The 18,667-nt window shown below is 43.6% G+C and overlaps 1 protein-coding gene across 1 annotated transcript; it reads right to left on the bottom strand.

The window, feature by feature from the left end:
* Window positions 1-860: 860 nt before the first annotated feature.
* Window positions 861-16,725, bottom strand: LDLRAP1 (low density lipoprotein receptor adaptor protein 1). Its single transcript, XM_077295924.1, has 9 exons — window positions 16,559-16,725; window positions 11,717-11,859; window positions 9,948-10,060; window positions 9,511-9,625; window positions 7,276-7,348; window positions 5,595-5,687; window positions 3,966-4,090; window positions 2,616-2,650; window positions 861-2,352 (listed from the first exon to the last, which is right to left on the bottom strand). The coding sequence occupies exons 1-9, from the start codon at window positions 16,641-16,643 to the stop codon at window positions 2,208-2,210; spliced, it is 927 nt and encodes a 308-aa protein (XP_077152039.1). The 5' UTR covers window positions 16,644-16,725; the 3' UTR covers window positions 861-2,207.
* Between the last annotated feature and the right edge of the window lie 1,942 nt (window positions 16,726-18,667).

Raw genomic sequence — 18,667 nt, 5'->3', positions numbered from 1 at the left:
AGGAGTTGACATGCTGCGGAACAACGCTACCGCACGTTTTTTTCCCGCAGCATGTGCACTGTGGATTTTGTTTTCCATAGGTTTATATGGTACTGTTAACAGGGAAAACTGCTGCGGATCCGCAACGTGTGAACATACCCTAAACGAATGCCTATGCTGCATTTTTTATCTGCATCAGCTTACGCATGATGCAAAAAAAAATAAAAAAAAAAAAGCAACATGTTGCGTTCGACAGGCACGGCAAAATGCATGCGGATGCATCCGCATGCAAACTGATGCCAATGCATGTCCCTGCGTACACAATGTCAAATATCGGTATGCAAGACGCATGCTGATCTATACGCTGCGCACAGATACGCTAATGTGAACCCAGCCTTAAAGATGTAGTTGTCCTGAACTGTAGATAAGAGCTTGCAGCTTTTAGCACAAATGGAGGAGTCTGTCCCACACTTTAATGTAGCGCTTTTTCCCCACTCAAGAGTCCTCACTTTGGTGCCCCCCCCCCAAAAAAAAAAAGCTAACACCAATTCTGATGAGGACAATAATATCTCTAAAGGGCGGTGGAATAGAATGGCACTAGTATAACAAGTGGGGTATTGGAAGGGTTATCAGAAGTTTTAGGGTCCCCGATTTAGTATTCTGACAAATTGCTAACAAAATTCATACATAATTTGGCAATTTTGTAATTTTTGTAATCCGTGCAGTTCAATCATCTTTTAGGACACTGATGCTTTTTATCACAATAGCCTCAAGACTAAGTTACCCTATTTTGTCACCACAAGGCCATCTAGTCTCAAAGGATCAGGGATTTAGAAGAGATGCCCCCTCTCTCCCAATAGACAAGAAGGTCGAATCAAATGTTGAAGAATTTGCACAAAGCCAAAACACATTTATAAATTTAGATTTTAAGCAGAATATATTGTAGAATGATTGTCTTATGTTACAGTTGTACATTCAAGTAATAAAAAGCTGTATTACAAGGCATAGTTAGAAAATAAACTTCTATATCAAGGATTTCAACATAAAAAAAACACTTCAATTTTTACATCAATATTACTTGTTTATCCAGATCATGACGAAACCCAACAAATATCTGATGAAGAGCCAGAAGTTAAAGTGTTTCAGCTCGATCGTGTCAGTTACAAAAAACGAATGGGCGAAGGGAAATGGTTGAGCTTTCAGAGTTTGGAAAACGTTGGGTAGCAATAGTGACGGAGCGGTCTGGGTAAGGTTAGTGTTAATCCAGTCAACGCTGACATGAGAATCCTGCATGATGGCAGGTGGTATCTCCAATGGACATAAACTAGTGACATACACAAAACATGGGACAAAACTGGGCACTTGTAAAACTTTGTAAATCAGCCAGCGTTATGATGTGTACATTTTCTTGGTTTATGCAGAACTCTTCACCTCAACCCCTTTCAAAAAAGCAAAAATTTACATGATCACCACCAGCATGGTATTAAATATAAACTAAAAGAAAAGCATGCAAACAGGAAAAAAGCGCTTTCCTTTAGCTTCCATAAAAAATACAATAAGTGCAATTCTCACTGAAGTGCGATAATTTAAAGTGTTTAAAAAAAATTATAAGAAATGGTGTTAATACTGTATACACAAGTGTGAAGATTAAGAAACACCCTAAAATGTAGCTGGTGAACGACCAGAGCAGACAGCCAAAGCCATATTATTGCCTACATTTGCCTGGATACTAGTCATATGTCCAGTCATAGAAAATCTACGGCTTTTATCAGAAAAATAAGAGCCATGGCCTGGTCAAAAAAACTATACTCATTTCTAGGGCTTTGGCTGCCCCCACTGCTTTATCAAACAATTCTATATATAAAGATAAAATGACAATAAGCCTGCTATAAATATTGCATCTCCTCAATATCTGTAGGGCATGGATGCTAGACAGCTTAAATACTGATGTAAAAGTTGTAACAATATATATTTCCCAAAGCACAAACTTCAAATACATGTTCTTTATGGGGTTAGCAAAAGGTTGTTGAGCTCTTGGGTAGGTCACTGCATGCCATTTGATGTAAAAATATATTTCTCAACAGTTCTTTCCTCCATTATGTCATAGAAAATAAGACTTAAGTTAAAGCTTTGGTTTTAAGGTCCCATGTCAAAAACAATTCAATTTCAGCGATTTTATTTGCTCTTGGGACTATTGCACTGAAAACTGGAAGCCTATTTTATCAGTGTCAGAACATAAACAGGTCATCTCCATCGGCAGGGTGGAACTCCATTCTGTCCCAAGTAGTAGGGGAGAAGCACTCGTCGGGTTGAATATCGTTCTCAGTCACTCCGATGTCAAGAACATGAGGATTGGTCCTGGACTCGGCAAGTCTAAGTCAAAAAACAAAACAAAGAAATCCAGTGAATGCCAACAAGAAGTGTCAGGGTACAAACCATCACTGCTATCATTCTTTAAAAGTTGACAGGCCTCAGTTAGTGTGAGTGGTGGGGGGGGGGGGGGGGGGAAACGCAATGTCCAGGGAGGTGGGAAATCACACACTATGCACATTTATGCAAGCCTCTGGCCTAAGGTCAGGAGTGTGTCCTATGCAAAACTGTACATTAGAATATTTCTGTAGACACTAAAGAATTACCTTGAAAATGCCTCATCAAGTCCATCATCAAGTTCCTGCATAAAAAGGAGAAAGGGAGGAAAAAAAAAAAAAAACCCATAAAGAATGAGCATTTCCACATGAAGTGAACTGTTATATCTGCTTTATTGGAAGTTAGGGTTTACAGATCACTTTCCTTTGTCATTCCACAAATGCAAGTACTGTTACAAAAAAAGCACTGGCAAAGTTTAGCTATAGGTCAATTAATGAGAACCAATTACGGTTTACAATTACAAAACACTTATGGTATCATCTTCGGAAATCTAAGTTCATGTGACAATTTCAGCTTGGCATTTTCTCCCTCACATTAATTGCCTGAACATTTACATTCAAGCCATCAAGACAGGAGGTAAGAGGATTTTATGCTCAGAGGAATATTCTAAACTTGCTTCAATGAACAGCAAATTTCGTGCACGCTTGCAGATTTTATTGTGAATTTATGCTAAGCTCATGCATTGACATTTGCATTTTGCAGCATGTAGGAAGCCAAAAATGTAAAAAATAATGAGCCTTAGGCCGGCGTCACACTAGCGAGTTTTACGGACGTATGAGAGGTGCAGAAAATACGGATTGCATACAGTACAATGATTCTCTATGGCCCAGCTCCTATCTGCCGTATTTTACTGATCCGTATTATATGGTTGTAGAAAATTGCAGCATGCTGCGTTTGTCACTGTATTGCGCAAAAAAAAAAAAAAGTCAATGAAAGTCTATGGGGGCGAGAAAAATACGGATTACACACGGACCAGCAGTGTGACTTGCGAGAAATACACAGCAGTGTTATAGAGAAAAACCAGCAATTCAGTGCCGTGTACAGTAAAATCACACTGAAAAAAAAAAAAAATATATATATATATATTTTCGTTTATTTCTAATTTATATTTCAGACAGCGCTAGCTATCATAAAAGCCAGTAATTCAATTGCCGGCTTCTTCTTTCTCCTTCCCAAACCCGACATGAGATGGTTTACTGTATGTAAACCAATGTAAACCATGTCTCATATCCTGTCGGGTTTGTGAAGGAGAAAGAAAAAGCCGGCAAATGAATTTCACATCTCGCGCTGAAATAATTATATATACACACACGCTGTATATATGTTTTAATGAACATTTGAGCACATAAATCCATTAGATGTTGGTTTTGCAAGCCTGTGAGAAAATATCGCAGTACGGATGCCATACGCAAAATACACTGACACACCCTGCCTACGGATGACATACGGATCACTATTTTGGGAACATTTCTGCGTATTACAGCCGTAAAAAAAAAACGGACCGTATTTTCATATGCTGAGTGACGCCGGCCTTAAAAGAAAAAGCAAATCCTACTCACCCACACTACATTGTTGTTCTCGTTACAGGCACTTTCTCCAAATATATCCTCAAAATGATTGTCACTGGCATTTAATGCATCTATTGTTTTAGTAGCTTCTCCCAAATCTAACAGATTACCTGTAGCTAAATTAAATAAAATTTGATTAGAACAAAGAAAAACACTGCAGATAGTCAATAGAAAATGTACACACACACACACATCTAGACATACTTCTATTTGATTCCATTCCACCACCCTTTAAACAATTTTGCTCTTGAGGCTTAAAAGGTACCGTTACACTAAACGATTTACCAACGATCACGACCAGCGATACGACCTGGCAATGATCGTTAGTAAGTTGTTGTGTGGTCGCTGGGGAGCTGTCACAGACAGCTCTCCAGCGACCAACGATGCCGAAGTCCCCAGGTAACCATCGGGTTACTAAGCGCAGGGCCGCGCTTAGTAACCTGATGTTTACCCTGGTTACAAGCGAACACATCGCTGGATCGGCGACACACACACACACACACACACACACACATCCAGCGACGAAATAAAGTTCTGGCATTCTAGCTCAGACCAGCGATGTCACAGCAGGATCCAGATCGCTGCTGCGTGTCAAACACAACGAGATCGCTATCCAGGACGCTGCAACGTCACGGATCGCTGTCGTTCTCGTTGAAAAGTTGCTCAGTGTGACGGTACCATAAGGGTACTATGCTGCTTCATTTTATTCTCTACGGTAACTATAGATTACAAGCTCTTTAAACACAAAAGCACCATGACACCCCTCATCTCTCCCCCCCCCCCCCCCCCATTTGTAGAGATTAAGCCATGTATAATATACTCATGGGAAGCGTTAACAGAATGGATATCCAGCCTTGTACCCAGACCGTTCCTAGCTCTGCATATCCCATTCATGCAAGGGTCTATTGAGTTTTATCATATGTTAGAACTCCAAAGCCACGGTGTTGCCATTAATAGTGTCTACACAGTTAGGAGGCAGACGCAGCTCAGGCAGGAGTTTAGGAGGGGGCATTTCCAATTTGGGGAGAAAAAAAAAAAAACCACCACAGTCTTACACCATACATGCCTTCTTCGTTGTAGCTGCATGAAACATACAGCACCTGACCAACAGACCGCTGACTAAGGGGGGGGGAGAATTTGGATTTGGTCATGGACTGCCCACCCCCAAATCCAATAATCGGGCCCTGGAAACATGAAAAGGGAGAATTCCCGGACTCTGCTATTGTTTTTGGGCCTGCTGGAACCACCGGAGAGCTGTCCCATAGACCATGAATGGAGTGTAGCTTGAGCATTCAGGATGGGGTTGCAGAGCTGCTACGAGTATGTCTGGATTGTTGTGTGGTGGGGGTCTCAGAGTGTAGAAGCCAAGCAAGTTACGGCCATCATCTCAGACTAGGAATGATTTGGGAGCACCACTTGTTAATAGTTTCAGAGCCACTGCTTCATTTATTTGGTTACTGTAGACTTGACAACTAACAAACCTCCACAATTTAATCAAATCCTTATTACTTTTTGGCAATTAGTCTGCAAACAAATGTAATTTGGTTACCAAGTTGATATTACACTACATACTCTTACAGTAATTATGGTGTGTTCAATTAAGACCAACTATACATTTACCTCCTTTAAGGCTAGTAATACTTGAGGACCCTTCTGATTGAGAACTACTTGTCCCTTCACCATCAGAGCCAGATTTCTCTCTTTTCTCTTTACCTGTTTAGAATAAAATATAAATAAAACAGATATTTGCAGAAGACTAAGGCCATGTTCACACGCTGCGGTTTTTACCGCGGAACCGCCGCGATTTTGATGCTGCGGGTCCGCAGCAGTTTCCATAGCGTTTACATTAACATGTAAACCCTATGGAAACCGCAAACCGCAGTGCACATGCTGCGGGAAAAAACGCGCAGAAACGCAGCGGTTTACATTCCGCAGCATGTCACTTCTTTGTGCAGAATCGCTGCGATTCTGCACCCATAGGAATGCATTGAACCGCTTACTTCCCGCATGGGGCTGTGCCCACGTTGCGGGAAGTAAGCGGATAATGTGCGGGTGGTACCCGGGGTGGAGGAGAGGAGACTCTCCTCCAGGCCCTGGGAACCATAAAATAGTGTAAAAAAAAGAATTAAAATAAAAAATGAAGCTATACTCACCTCTCAGCGCTGCCTGCGGCCGTCCGGTCTCAGTTGCTGTGCCGAACAGGACCTGTGGTGACGTCGCGGTCACATGACCGTGATGACGCCGCGGTCACATGACCGTGACGTCACGAAGGTCCTTGTCGGCACAGCCGCTTGCAGCGCCGGGGAGATCGCGACGTCAGAGGGTGAGTATAACCAATTTTTATTATTTTTTACATTACTATTGATGCTGCATGATGCTGCATATGCAGCATCAATAGTACAGCAGTAATCCCGCAGCGGAAACCGCGGAACAAACCGCGATAAATCTGCAGGGATAACCACAGCGGTTTTGCCCTGCAGATTTTCAATTCCGCTGCGGGATTAACCCGCAGAGGAACCCGCAGCATGTGAACATGGCCTAAGTATACAGACACGTGCAATACTTAACTAATACAGCTTCATTCAAAAGTAAACTGCCCTAACAATCGTGTGGTCACCCACTGAAAGCCAAGTCTTCCAGGCTCAGGTCACCAGCACACAGTATGCGTGGGCATGTGCTTGCATGATTCAGCCAAGGCTACTGGGACAGGTACAGCTCTTCGCCTTTTGGTACCAAGCATAGAATATGGTCTTATATTCATGCTATTGACAGCTTACCCATCTCTGCACTAATGTTTGTTGTGTCATCGGACAAGCAGACCCCCTTCTCTACAGTTTTGCAGACAAGCAGAGGCAGAGCTGCTGCTGCGCTTCCCAATCTAGGACTTGTGTTAGTCTAGATCGGCATTAGCCATCATTGTGAAGGTACAGAAATTACTGAGAGCCATTTTATTCTACCCCCCCCCCCCCCCCGCCTTAACGCCATCAGATTTAGGGTATGTGGAGTATTAGTCAATTCTTCTGCACATCTGACTGCATATTTATGTAAATTTCAGAAATCTTAATCATTTCGCTTGTACACACAAAATATGAACCTAAAAAAGGTTAACACCGTAGCAGAATTATTCCAATAAAGTACACATGACAGCCATGAGGTGGTGACCTGCGAGAGTTTTAGAAGACTGCATTGGAAATGTTACAGTTAGAGTAAGACTTTGATAGCTTACCAGAATAAAATATTGAGAATGGTGAAAGAGGGTTAAGTATAATTTCTTCTAATATTTAACGTGTCATACACTTACCATCTCTGGAAACTTGCCAGAACTCAAATGCCACTTTAAAAGCTTGTGCGACTGTTAATGTAACTGCTTGTGCCTATAAAAGAGGTTCATATACATCTCATTAGTCTGAGATAAGGAGGCCTGAACAGAAAGTTCTTTATCCCCTTGTATCGTCCATTGCATACCAGAGTTTCTACATTAGACAGACTAAAGTACTTTCATAATTAGGACAGGCAAAAAAAAAACAAACAAAAAAAAAAAAACCACAAACAAAAACCACACAAACAAAAAACCCAACACACATAATCTAAATGTAATGCCTTGATAAAATGAAGCCTGTACTCAACTCCTGTGCTGGCTCTGTTCCTGCTCCTGCTGCGGCAGCACTTGTGGTCCCAGGGCTGTGATGCGGTGGAATGACATGTGATGCCCAGCGACCAATCAGCACTGGTCTCCGCCTTCTGACAAACTGAACATGAAGAGGAAGTGAGAGCTGCAGCTGATCAGAGTCGCAATACCACATCACAGACCTGGAGAGAACGAGTGCAGAAACCATGGGAACGGCGCTGCCATGGGAGGGGAGTTTAGGATTTACTTTAAGGGTTTGCCCTAGTAGTAGACAACACCCTTTAAGTGAGCCACCCCCACATAATGGTTTTTGCTGTATAGCCCTTTGTCCCCACAATAAAACATGATTTCTTGCAGAGATCTAAAGTGCCATTCATGAGAGGTCTATCTCAGTCATATGGAAATTAAGCAAAAGATGACGATAATATTTTTATATAATGCTAACATTCCACAGCACTATACAGGTTGCACACATTATCATCGCTGTCCCCATTGGGGCTCACAATCTAAATTCCCTATTTGTATGTCTTTAGAATGTGGGAGGAAACCAGAGTACCCGGAGGAAACCCACGAAAACACTCGGAGAACATACAAACTCCTTGCAGATGTCGTTGGTGGGGTTTGAACCCAGGATCCCAGCGCTGCAAGGCTGCCCCCTGTAGGCAGTATTGGCTTCTTGCAAGTACACTGCCACTACAGACAGGTTTGTCTTGGGCTTCTAAGCTAGATTTGTCATTACTGGCACATCAGATCATAAAAAAAAAAACAAAAACACAACCCCTGTTGGAAAGTGGCGCCTGTGCAGTAGCAGCTATTGGTGATCTGATAGGGGCTGGTCCGATCGCTGCCATTGCACAGGCTCCACTTTCCAACTTTTTTTGGAACTTCAGGATTACAAAACAAATGTGTATATATTACATACGCAATCATGCTGCAGAACAGGTACCGGTGCTTGCCATCAGAATGCTTTTGTTCCCCACTCCCAAGAATGAGGTATATAAAATATTCAGTATGTAAACTAGAGGGCAGGTCATAGGGAATCAGTGACCTATCGGAAGCCATACACATGACTACCTAAGCAGAGCACCACATGAAGACCCACCGGAGCACATGCATATCATTAACTACAAATTAAACAGATGTCATCAACCAAGGTATCATTTTAATCAGTACAATGACACCGACCTGACACCGTCTGTAGTTTACAGTGCACAATACTGCTGACAAGTGCCCTTTAAACAAAGCCTTTTTCCTGGGATCAGACACCACATACCTCTCGTATCTGCACCTTCTCGTCATGAGATGCAGCGAGGCCTCACAGAACAGTAGGAACTGCTAAGCTTTGAATCTATTCTCTTGCCATCTCCTTCACATCACTAATTGGAGACAGCATATGGGAACCAAGCACCTCTTACTGAAGGATGGAAGGTAGCCGCCAAGATCTGTGTGTAGCAGACGGCATGCTACATGTGAACAGCGCTCAACCCGCATCAAGCTGTAGCGCTGCCTGGGGCTACCAGAGGAAGGAGCCATAACTAAGGAAACACGTTGGGTAGATTGAACACAAGAATAGCAGTAATGCTAGTGACTAGGGAGAAGGGAACCATGCTGGTCACAGACATGTCATCCCAGGCAATCATAAGGGGTAACAGGAATTGAGAGAATGAGCCATGGAATCTAAGGGTTCTGTATTAGTGTATTTTTTTGCCTTTTCTAACCTGTGCCACAAACTCCCATCACATGTTACAGGTCATGTCACATTCACAATGTTCAAGACATTAAGCCTGTACAACATGAAATACTACTCTAATCACTGCAGAGGTACATTGTTAAACGCAGTTTCAAGAGTCAAAAAAAAGAAAAGAAAAAAAAAAAAAAAGTTTAAATGGACAAGAAAGTCAAGGTTACCATTTTTCGCTTCGTACAGAGAAAGGCATGGCATTCCAAGGTTTCATTCTGTTGGCTTTGAGCAATGTAGGCAAAGACTTTGTCATGTAACTTATCAGCTGTACAATATGATATTCTGCAAAAAGAGGGATATTTGTATTAGACATCAAGCATAGCCAACACTGCACTATTCTACTCAGCATCTGCAAAGCTGATCCTGCAGAGATGAGAGCTATAGCTCGGTAGAATTCAGCACGATCAAGACATTTGTCTGAACTGTGGCATGAGAACTCCATCTTCTGTTAGTATAATGTTGCAAACTGCATCCTATTTATATATAATACTTAAAGACGTGCAGTTAAAATAAGTCTCAAATAAATTACTGGTACCGAGAAGGCCTAGATTTTGGCATTTCACACAGTAGCCATTTGGAAAAGTGAGGCAAGTGATTAACTCACCTATAAATGGACACGTTTTCAATCATCTTGTTGGTGACGCTGTCATGAAGGATTATTCCGCGAGGAGTCACTTTTAAAAGCACCTTCTGTAGTTTCTTTCCACCTGCTTTAGCCTAATTAGATTGGTAACATGCACATAGTTAAACACGAGCAAAGTTTTTCCTGTGGTCAGAACTATAATATGTTGACAGGTTTTTCTTCCTGGACAGCTCTACTTCAACATGCCATTTCCTTCATAAACCCAACTTCCCCTCACATGTGAGAAAGTCAAACCAATGACAACATCAGTGGTTCTCTGGAGGAAAACCACAACTACATTTAACCTTTGTACTGTCTCATTCAGCTGGTTGTACTTGTCAAGAAGCCCTCAGACAGATTTACCAATAGACAGTTGACTAAATACCTTTTCTTGATGGACCATGTCAGATTGACTACAATGGCCCCTTTCTACATGTCCTAATAGAAATCCTAAAGGTAATGAAGAGTGTTCTGCTTATGACTAATGCCATAATCACACATCTGAGTTATTGTCTGAGTATGGACCATTGCACATGGCCTGTCTGAGGATCTCCTGACCCGAACTTGACAGCCCCTTTGACATACAGATGTGTGAATGTGGCGTAACGAAAGGAAAAGTGCTGCAAACTGCTTACACACTCAGCCACACCATGTACTATCTCATGCAACACCAAGTGTCATCTTAGGCCTCTTTCACACTTCAGTTTTTTGGCGTCAGTCTAAAAATGCCAGTTTCCTCAAATAACGGATCCTTCATTTTTTTTGGCAGATCCGTTATTTTCCCATAGACTTGCATTGGCGACGGATTGTCGTCAGTTCCATCCGTCATGCGACGGATCCGTCGAAATTTGGCGGACGTTGTCTAGATATAGACGGACATTGAAACGTTTTGTCAACGCCGAAATGACGGTTCGCAGCAGATCCGTCGCGTCCATCATTCCATAGAATGGCCGCCTATGGGCGACGGTTCCGTCACGACCGTCATTTCGGCGGATCCGTCGCCCCAATCCGTTTTTTCAATTGCGCATGCTCCAAAAAGTAGATACTTTTCCCAGACAACCCCCAAGTAACGGATCCATCAAAAAACCGGATCCGTTGGAACAGTTTTCTCAACAATTGTGACGGATCCGTCACTATGTCGGAAGTGACTGACGCCAAACAACTGAAGTGTGAAAGAAGCCTTAGACTTCAGTATGCAAAAGTGTGTCCTTTCAACTTCATGAAGTTTATCGTTGCAAGAACAAACAATCTGTGATTGAGCTCCATTTACATTGACGCAATGATGGGCTGCAGCGCTAAAGCCATGAGGTCAGTGCTGCAGCCCACTCACAATCACTGATGGAGACAGGGCTGGACCAGGTGAGTATCTTATCGTAGCATGTATGAATTCATACAAGAAGTTGAAAGGGGAACCCCATTGTTGGTAGTCCAACTATGGCCAGTAGCTTAGAACTCTAGTAAAAAAGTGTGAAGATATAAAGACCCCATGCACATCAGATGCCCTTGCCATACCCATTAGACCAATGTATCATCCCTGGGGACACTTATGCTAAACAGCCTCAGAAAGTGCACAGCAAGTGTTAAATATCATACGCAACGTTTACTTCCAGATTCAGAAGGCGTTCCACGCATTGACATTTTCATGTAGCTGCACGCACACAGCATTGATGAATTACCCCTGGCTGTAAAAAAAACAAAGTTCTCTCCTTCCCTTGCCAAACAATGGAAATTTGGAAGTATTACACACATACTGTTGCTACAATCCTCTTCACCGCAGCTGCAGACAATTCTTCCCCTTTCGGTTGTTCTACCAAGGTCATGCCCAAATACTTCAGATGAAACAGCATTCCTTCTAACAGAGTTTCCCTGGTATCTGTCCAATTTTCTGGAAGCTCTAGAAATAAACAGAAGAGTCTTTTTATTTCTCATGAACACCAGTGACCTTGAGCAAATACAATCCTTTACATACAAAAAACAACAACAAAAAAAAAGCATGGTACAATAGGAAACATTTTATGGGACAGCCTCCACTTGCTTTTAATAGCCAGGATTACCAAACATTTAAGCCTGGGTGCAATAGCTAGCCTTAGGATATGGGGAACAATTCTTAACTTGTCCTGTATTACGCAGTTATAATTAACAATACAACATCTTCATTTTATTAATACCACATTGTTTACCAAATGGAATGTACAGAGGGGAAAAAAAAAAAAAAAAAAACCCACGCAAAAGCGGAGGACGCGCAATGAGGAGTAGGAGAGCAAAAGCCAACTGAGTATTTGAGAAGCCAGGTAACTTAGCAATTTGCCAAAAGATGGCCTCTTATTGTCAGTGTTAACAGGACTATGGTTCGTAATCTTGACCGAGTGATATCCAGATATAGAATTTGCGAGTTGACTAGTCAAAAGTTTAGACTAATGAACTTGCTTAGAGAAAAAAAAAAAAAAAAAAAAAAGTTACCAAATAGACTTGTATTATGTATGTTTAGAGGAAGCCAATTGCTACAGTCTCAGACTAGACATGAACAACAAAGTTCCCTTACACAATGATGCTATCCAGTCCTCCCCACAGGTTGTGGGAGTAATTCTATACAAATTATGTATAGGAAATGTCAGCTATTTGAGTGAAATAAAAATACACTGCTCAAAAAAAAAAAAAAAAAAAATAAAGGGAACACTTAAACAACAGAATATAGCTCCAAGTACATCAAACTTGTGTCAAATCAAATGGTCCACTTAGGAAGCAACACTGTTTGACAATCAATTTCACATGCTGTTGTGCAAATTGAATAGACAACAGATGGAAATTATTGGCAATGATCAAGACACTCAATAAAGGAGTGGTTCTGCAGGTGGGGACCACATCTCAGTAACAATGCTCTCTGGCTGATGTTTTGGTCACTTAAATGTTGGTTGTGCTTTCACAGTCGTGGTAGCATGAGACGGACTCTACAACCCACACAAGTGGCTCACGTACTGCAGCTCATCCAGCTGCATCACCATCATCAATGCAATCTGTGGCGAGGTTTGCTGGGTCTGTCAGCGTAGTGTCCAGAGGCTGGAGGTGCTACCAGGAGAAGGGCCAGTACTCCAGGAGATGTGGAGGGGGCTGTAGGAGGGCAACAACCCAGCAGCAGGACCGCTACCTCCGCTTTTGTGCAAGGAGGAACACTGCCAGAGCCCTGCAAAATGACCTCCAGCAGGCCACAAATGTGCACGTGTCTGCACAAACTGTTAGAAAACGACTCCATGAGGATGGAGTGAGTGCCCAATGTCCACAGTTGGGGGTTGTGCTCACAGCCCAACACCGTGCAGGACGCTTGGCATTTGCCAGAGAACACCAGGATTGGCAAATTCGCCACTGGCGCCCTGTGTTCTTCACAGATGAAAGCAGGATCACACTGAGCACATGTGACAGACATGAGGTCTGGAGATGCTGTGGAGAGTGATCTGCTGCCTGCAACATCCTTCAGCATGACCGGTTTGGCAGTGTGTTAGTAATGGTGTGGGGCAGCATTTCTTTGGAGGGCCGCACAGCCCTCCATGTGCTCGCCAGAGCTAGCCTGACTGCCATTAGGTACCGAGATGAGATCCTCAGACCCCTTGTGAGACCATATGCTGGTGCGGTTGGCCCTGGGTTCCTCCTAATGCAGGACAATGCCAGATGTCATGTGGCTGGAGTGTGTCAGCAGTTAATGCACGATGAAGACATTGAAGCTATGGACTGGCCCGCCTGTTCCCCAGACCTGAATCCAATTGTGCACATCTGGGACATCATGTCTCACTCCATCCACCAATGTTATGTTGCACCACAGACTGTCCAGGAGTTGGTGGATGCTTTAGTCCAGGTCTGGGAGGAGATCCCTCAGCATGCCCAGGTGTTGTACAGTAGGGAGGTCATACAGGCACGTGGAAGCCACACACAATACTGAGCATCTTTTCCTTGTCATGAGTCATTTCCACTGAAGTTGAATCAGCCTGTAATTTGATTTTCCACTTTGATTTTGAGTATCATTCCAAATCCAGACCTCCATGGGATATTCATTTTGATTTACATTGATAATTGTTATGTTTTATTGTTCTGAACACATTCCACTATGCAATGAATAAAAGTTTGCAACTGGAATATTTCATTCAGAGATATCTAGGATGTGGTATTTTAGTGTTCCCTTTATTTTTTTGAGCAGTGTGTATATAATTTATCTATCATTATATTCAGCTTGACTCAAATTAAATGTATCTTTTTAGGGTGGACAATTGCACAAGAATCCACTTACAAAAAAATAGATAAAAGCTCACTGCGGATTCTTTGTGGCCTGATGAGATTTCATAAAGTCATCCACAATGCTGTGGATTGGGGGGCTAAATTACAATTACCCGATTGCTAGTGCCTTGATCATCAGGAAGCCCCATGTACACAAACACACGATATTTGGCAGATTGCTTTAAATTAGGTAGCTTTTTCCTATTTAGCTAATTTTTGAAGGGGGCAGGTCATTACTGGGTGATGCCTTCCTGAAGATGGTCTACACTTCACACCAAAGTGCTAATTAGTGGGGTTTTATAGAAGCTTCTGTCTTCTGTGAGTTTTCTTGGTGATCTGGAATCTATCAGAATTGTGCTGTATAGTAGGATCTGCCAATAATTTATTGTGTATAGAGATAACAGCCCCACAAGTTCTCACATAGTGGAAAACTAGGTTTGGCCAGGCTATGACTCAGGAATTCCTGCTCCCACCTCAGACACCACTCCTTTAACAAGAGAAAAGAATTTTATTTTTATCATTGATTTAAGGGGAAATTACAGCACCCGACTGCTACAAGGAGCACCTACAGGTGTTAGTATGCAGCATCACAGCAAGACTGGCAACGTGACTGTAGATCTGCGAGCCTGGCATTGCACAAATATAAGGTTTCCCCCATACATCATGCAGACTGACAGCAACCGATTCCCCTTGTCTAAGCCTAACACACATTCCTGGAATTCCTGGCGGTACACACAATATCCATGTCTGACACTTTACAATATTTGTAGATTTTCCCTAATACACTTTCTGGAGTCTGCACATTATCTCCGCAATGGTCCTGTTCACTGTCATTTCATAATGAACAGAGTAGAAAGGGTTAAGTGACCTACAGACTGCATAAAACAGAGGCCCCTCATAGGAAAAATATCACAATTACAGCCTTTACAAGGAGCAACGTGCTGCCGGCAGTCAGAGCAGACCTGCCTGTATGATCAGAAAAAAAACAAAACAAGACAGACACTTCTACCCAAGACCAAGTATCAAGATACAATGTAACAATCATAAATACAATAAAAAAAACTAAGTAAATATTTCTGCATATGTCAAAGGCACTTACAAGATTTAAGAAAAAAAAAAATCCATCTGAAATGGTCCAAGTTGATTTCCATTGACATCCTAGTCTGATGAAGGCCCATATTTTAGGGCTGTAATTTCACTGAATATTTTGTATTGCCTTAATAAAATACAAGTCCTTTGGAGTGGAGAGTATCTGGATAGAACTACTCGCAGGGAATGGAAGCCTTCGGAGCACCTGTAGCTTTCTTCTTGAGAACCATATTGCCATTAGTGTTATGTGGCTCATAAGTTCAGGGCAAGAGGCCTGCAGCCAGTCCGCACTCCTGATCCAGGGACGGGGGAAACCGGACTTACAGACATTTTAGCAACCTAACATCAAATCAATAGCAAGTAGTCAGAGCAGACACCAGGGGACACAGTACATAGAGGGGCCTGTCCAGTCTGCTATCAGAGGGACTGACAGCTCGCACTAGGGGAATGGATGGCGGAGGGTTGTCCCAACTAACAGCAGATCTAGGAGAATGGAGGACGGGTCATTGTGCATGTTCCCTTGTAATTCGGCTGCCAAATCATAGCTAAGAGGTACTGGCCACCGAGAGGCAATTAGTGTTCTCAGGGCACAAATGCAATCAGTATAATTAAAGAGAACTTTATGGCTATGTGCACAGGTAAAATGGTCCTCTGCGGATTTTTCCGCAGTGGATTTGATAAATCCGCCACTGTTTTTCCTGCGGATTTACCGCAGTTTGTGCGGATTCCACTGCGGTTTTCTATTATGGAGTAGGTGTAAAACCGCTGCGGATTCCGCACAAAGAATCGACATGCTGCGGAATGTAAACCGCTGTGTTTGCGCGCAGTTGGGCACAGCGTTTTCGGTTTCCCATAGGTTTACATTGTAATGTAAACTCAAGGGAAACTGCTGCGGATCTGCAGCAAAATCCGCAACGTGCGCACAGAGCCTAAAAAAAACACCGCCTCTGCACCCACCATAGCTATACTCATAGGAGCCACATGGCCACTGCCTGCCCAGTAATTAACCCTTCGCTGAAGGTGCTTGTCACTCCTGTAGACAACATGCAGGCTCCACCTGGGGGCGACAGACAGAGGCCAATTCCCCCATTATTGCACACATACAAGCCACGTGACGCAGCAGTGCCGGGCGCTCTGTCACACACACACGGAACGTGTCTCCGCTGAGGGCTCTGTCCTGGAGGTCCGCAGCTGCGCTGCCAGCCGCCGTCCCGGGCACAGGTCCCATCCCCCGCACTTACTCTTGTGCCGCCCGCCGCCCCACGACTGCTTGGCGATGCTGGGGCTCCTGATGATCGCCCTTCCCGCAGACTTGAGCGCGTCCATCCTTCAGGGGAGCAACTTCACAACTTGGGGCAAACTTTTCTCCTGCGTTCCCCCCTCCCTGCTTGGAGTCGATGACTGATCACGTCTGTAGAGGGCGGTGATATTTATGGGAATATGGTCACATGACCCGTTCGGACACGCCTCCTCTTAATAGCTCGCCTTTGGTTAGGGGCTGTGTGACGCGGACTCCTCACAAGTCACAGGAGCCCGGACACTTGTGGGGGCTGTCACAGTGGTGTGGGGGTATGTGCCTGCGTCAGGCTACTCTCTGATAACAGGGGACAATAACCTGCCTGCAATTGGGTGGAACTATCACCACCCTACTCCAGAGACCAGGACCTTCATCAGTTGGGATTTTTTTAGACCCTTTCTTGTTGTATGACTCCAGCTGACCCCAATAGTGACACTCACCCCGTGGTCCGCAGGGTACGTGGTGCCCGCTTACCATCCAGACCCTGCCTGTGCCCCCTGGCCAACCCCAGCGCACAGCCGCACCCCACACGGCGGCGCCATGCTATTGCCTGCCCTTACACGCACCTCCGCAGTCCAATAACGCACAATCCTTCTCCTTCGGAGGTAGATGTGGCCCCTGGGCCCCTGTGTGGCACCAATGGTGTGTAACCCACAGTCAGTGCCTGCCAGGTGACCGTCAGCGCTCAGCTCCTTGCCATCTCGGCCAGTGCCACCAGTTCCTATGCACCAAGCTGTGAAACCAAGCTGCACTACTTAGGGTTAAGGCTGTGATCACACAATGCTTTTCTAATTTGTTTTGCTGCAATTTTTTGAAGTTACAGTAAAATTGCCGCTTTACTAAGTTTTCTGAAAATCGTGGCAAAAGCCGCATTGTAAATGCATTGTGTGAACAGGACCTGACAGAGGAACGCTTCAGTGCAGCCCTTACAAGCTCTATAGAAAACAGCTTGTCAACGTGAGATACTTATTTACAAGAACGGTCATTCCCGTAGACTGCGGAGGTGGACGGTGACCTGGGAATTGGGTAGACAGAACGGAGAGGATTTTTAATGAGAGGACAATCGATATTTATTTTTACAAATACTTTGCAATTTGAAACATTTAAGAAGTTGAAACAACCCTTTAAAAATACAATACATGTGCTTGGGTGAAAAGGGGTAAAAGGGAATTTGTGACCGGGCTTTGCTCTATCATCTGAGAGCAGCACTATGTAGGGGCTGAGACCCCGATTCCAGCAATGTGTCACTTTCTGGTCTGGTGCTGTCCTTTACAATCACTGTTTTATCTGCGGCAGATCTAGTAGTCCTGAGATTGCTGAGCCCTGTATAACCCCGGCCACATTACTGATTGGCAGCTTTCTATGTACACTTTGCATAGGCAGAAAGCTGCAAATCAGTGGTTGTGGGGTTACACAGAGCAGTTGACTTGGTAGGCACTAGTGATGAGCGAGTGTACTCTGTGCTCGAGATTTCTTGAGCACGCTCGGGGGTCTTCCGAGTATTTTTTAGTGCTCGGAGATTTAGTTTTTCTTGCCGCAGCTGAATGATTTACATCTGTTAGCCAGCATAAATACATGTGGGGGTTGCCTGGTTGTTAGGGAACCCCACATGTAATCAGCCTGGCTAACAGATGTAAATCATTCAGCTGAGGTGATGAAAACTAATCTCCGAGCACTAAAAAATACTCGGAGGACACCCAAGCGTGCTTGAGAAATCTCGAGTAACGAGTATATTCGCTCATCACTAGTAGGCACCCAACACCTAGTCTAGTAGTGATAATCTTCTGCTGATAAAACACTGATGTCATTGAAACAGCAACACAAAGCCCAGTAAGTGACACATCCCTGGAATCAAGCTCTCAGGCCCTACATCATGATGCTGTTAGAGGACATAGCAAAGACCTGTTCATAGATTTCCTTTAAGTATTAATTTGTTGGAAAGGATTCAGACTGCTAATAGTCAGTGGATTAGGGGATGCAAAATACTTTTCTTCCCCCGCGGGCTGACAATCCATGCTACACTACTGCATTTACCTATTTCGATCAACCTCTG

This window comes from Ranitomeya variabilis, chromosome 3, assembly GCF_051348905.1.
Source record: "Ranitomeya variabilis isolate aRanVar5 chromosome 3, aRanVar5.hap1, whole genome shotgun sequence".
In the NCBI taxonomy this organism is placed as follows: Eukaryota; Metazoa; Chordata; class Amphibia; order Anura; family Dendrobatidae; genus Ranitomeya; species Ranitomeya variabilis.
The sequence above is the reverse complement of the archived record's forward strand: the minus strand, read 5'-3'. Positions and strand labels throughout refer to the sequence as shown.